Consider the following 2,962-nt stretch of genomic DNA (forward strand, 5'->3'; position numbering starts at 1 on the left):
GGCACTTGTTCATTCAGGGCCTGTGTAAGAAGCCCTTTGCTTCATGCTGGGGATTTCAGTGATAACAGGGAGGCAGTCCTAAAATTTGGAAATCTGCACTCAAACCACATCTCTCATCTGATGCCTTTTTCTGTAATACCCCTCATTTTCCAGAATCGCTGCAGTGTGCCAGTGGATCAAGCCTCCGAGTCACTGCTGAAGAGCAAAGCCTGCTTTGGAGCTGAAAACCTCATGAGGGTTCTGGGGAACTATTGCCGCCTTGGTGAAGTGCGCACCCATATCCGAGTGGGCGTTGTGGGTAAGGCCTCAGGGGAGGTTATGGGGCCCAGGCTTCTTCCTTGTGCAGGGGCTTCATTGGGGGAAAGGATTCTGGGAACTTCATGTTACTTTTGGCTAGGGAGGAGGAGCTGTTCAGGAAGGGTCCTTCTTTTTTTTTTTTTTTAAGGTATTTATTTATTTTGGCAGCACTGGGTTTTTGTTGCTGCATGGGCTTTCTCTCATTGTGGCAAGTGGGGGCTACTCACTAGTTGAAGTGCTTGGGTTTCTCATTATGGTGGGTTCTCTTATTGTGGAGCATGGGCTCTAGGGTGCGCAGGCTTCAGTAGTTGCAGCTCGCATGGGCTGAGTTGCCCTGAGGCATGTGGAATCTTCCTGGATCAGGGATTGAACCCCTGTCCCCTGCATTGGCTGGCAGATTCTTACCCACTGTGCCACCAAGGAAGTCCCAGGAAGGCTTTTGTGATTTGTAATTTGGATTGGTGGACATGGGGAGGCATACTCAGAATCACCACTGTAGTTGGAGTATTAAAATCATGGACTAAATGTGTGGGGCTGGGCTTAGAGTTGACCCATGTCATCCTACCACTCTGGGGAAGGGGATGGTTGCCTCATCCAGCATTCTTTCCTGGGAGACCCCATGGACAGAGGAGCCTGGTGGGCTGCATTCCATGGGGTTGCAAAGAGTTAGACATGACTGAGCACATATGCATGCATCCCACCAGAGCTATGGGAGAGAGGGGTGAACATCTCCCTTTCATAAATAAGAACACTAGGGCTCAGAGAAAGGAAAGGGACTTGTAGTGTTCACTCCTGTGTGAGACAGAGCTGAGGCTCAAACCTGGAGCCCAGGGCATTGAAGCAAAGCTGTTGGGAAAGGAACTGGGAAGTTGAGAGAGGCAGAGATAGACCAGCAGGGAAAAGAAATGAAGCCAAGAGAAGAAACCATTGGAGAAAGAGCTGGAAACAGAAAAAGGTAAAATACCTGAATAGATACAGAAAAATATCTGGAAAACCAAATGGTGGGATTGGTGGGGAGTGGAGAAGGAAGACAGAGTTGAATGACAGAGGCATGCAGACAGAGGGAGATATGATCACAAAAATAGGTGCAGAGACCTGCAGCTAGAGACCCTCTCATGTGAGTAGGGAGGGAGATATGTATACCCAAGGAAAGAATGAGTGAGTCAAACTCAGGGATAAAGAGATTCAGAGGGAGATGCACATAGAAAGAAGCAGGAACAAAGATGCAGACAGACACTGAAGAATGTATACCCAGACCTATACACACATGTGGATCCACAGACACATGTACAGATCCACATATATGAAGACACATACAGATCCAGAGCCAAAATACATGCAGACCAAGCCCTTCCCACACACTTAGCCAACTCCCCTCCAAGCAAACAGAGCCATAGAGAGACACGTGTGCCCAGATGCATTTGACCCTCAGACACAATCATGTCAGAGACACAGACACATATCTATGATGAGACAGATACATATGTATATATAGAGAAATAGAGGCAGAGAGAGGACTAGGGAGACACAGAGAAAAAGAGACACGGTGCTTCATGTAGAGAGACGAGCCCACTGAGAGAAGGACCAGGTACAGAAAGAGCTGAGAGGAGTTGGCATAGAGGGAATTAACAAAGAGGCAGAATTGATGGGGTGGGGAGAATTTGAGAGAAAGGACAATGGCCATAATGAGAGAAAGTGAGACAAACTGGCAGAGAAAGAGTTGCTTAGATACGCAGAGAGAAAGACAGAAATGGGAAAAGCAATGGTATTTAGAATGAGAACAGCCAAGAGAAGATACACAGAGACTTCTACACACAAGAGATACATACACAGGCACATCTATCAGGGAATAAATAGTACACACGTAAGTTCTAGCACACAGAGAAAGAGAATGGTGGGAATGAGAGACCCAATGAGTAAGAAATAGACAAGGACATCCATAGACCGAGAGGTGCTTACAGATGCCCAAACAGAAAAACACACCACAGACAGAAAGCTCCTCAGACTGACATCTCAGAGAGGAGCCCCACCTCCCATTCCCTACCCGCTGCCAGGTGAATTATACACCAGGATGGATGGTTCTGTTTTATGACACTTCCCAGTGCCCACCATCCATTGGATTGTGTCACAGAGGCCTTGCATCCAGCACCTTTCCCAAGCTGGTTGTAAGTGGGAGGTGAGTGTCACATCTAGTGAGAGGAACACATCTAGCCAGGGTGCTCACATGTAGAGGAAAGGGATAGAAAGGCCATGGAGGGGCTTGGACAGGAAGGCAGAAGCCCAGGCTCTGTTTTTGGCTTCCAATGGCCTGGTCACACTGCCCCTGCCTGGGCCTCCCACACACAGGCTCTCCCAAATAGTTCTGAGGACCCTTCCTGCCATGAGCTATCTGCTGCTCCTTTGTAGGCCTTCCCAATGTTGGGAAGAGCAGCCTGATCAATAGTCTGAAGCGCAGCCGTGCGTGTAGTGTGGGAGCCGTTCCTGGGGTCACCAAGTAAGTACCTGCTTGCTCCCCTACTTCACAGGTCCTTCACCCTACCATTTCCCAACTCCCATGCCTTCAACCCCTGTCCCTTATGTTGGACCAGCTTCTGATTCTGCCATAGGCATGGGAGTTTCATTAATAGCCCTCATTTACCTGGCACACCCTGGGTTTGGGCCAGGC

The 2,962-nt window shown here is 48.8% G+C and overlaps 1 protein-coding gene across 1 annotated transcript in view; it reads left to right on the plus strand.

Annotated features, from left to right (window-relative positions):
- Positions 1-2,962, plus strand: part of GNL3L (guanine nucleotide binding protein-like 3 (nucleolar)-like) — a 20,697-nt gene that overhangs the window by 8,351 nt on the left and 9,384 nt on the right. Inside the window, exons 8-9 of the mRNA XM_010832584.1 lie at positions 154-298; positions 2,704-2,791. Coding sequence (XP_010830886.1) covers positions 154-298; positions 2,704-2,791 — 233 coding nt within the window. The remainder of the gene's footprint in view (positions 1-153; positions 299-2,703; positions 2,792-2,962) is intronic.

This window comes from Bison bison, unplaced genomic scaffold, assembly GCF_000754665.1.
Source record: "Bison bison bison isolate TAMUID 2011002044 unplaced genomic scaffold, Bison_UMD1.0 scf7180017861433, whole genome shotgun sequence".
In the NCBI taxonomy this organism is placed as follows: Eukaryota; Metazoa; Chordata; class Mammalia; order Artiodactyla; family Bovidae; genus Bison; species Bison bison.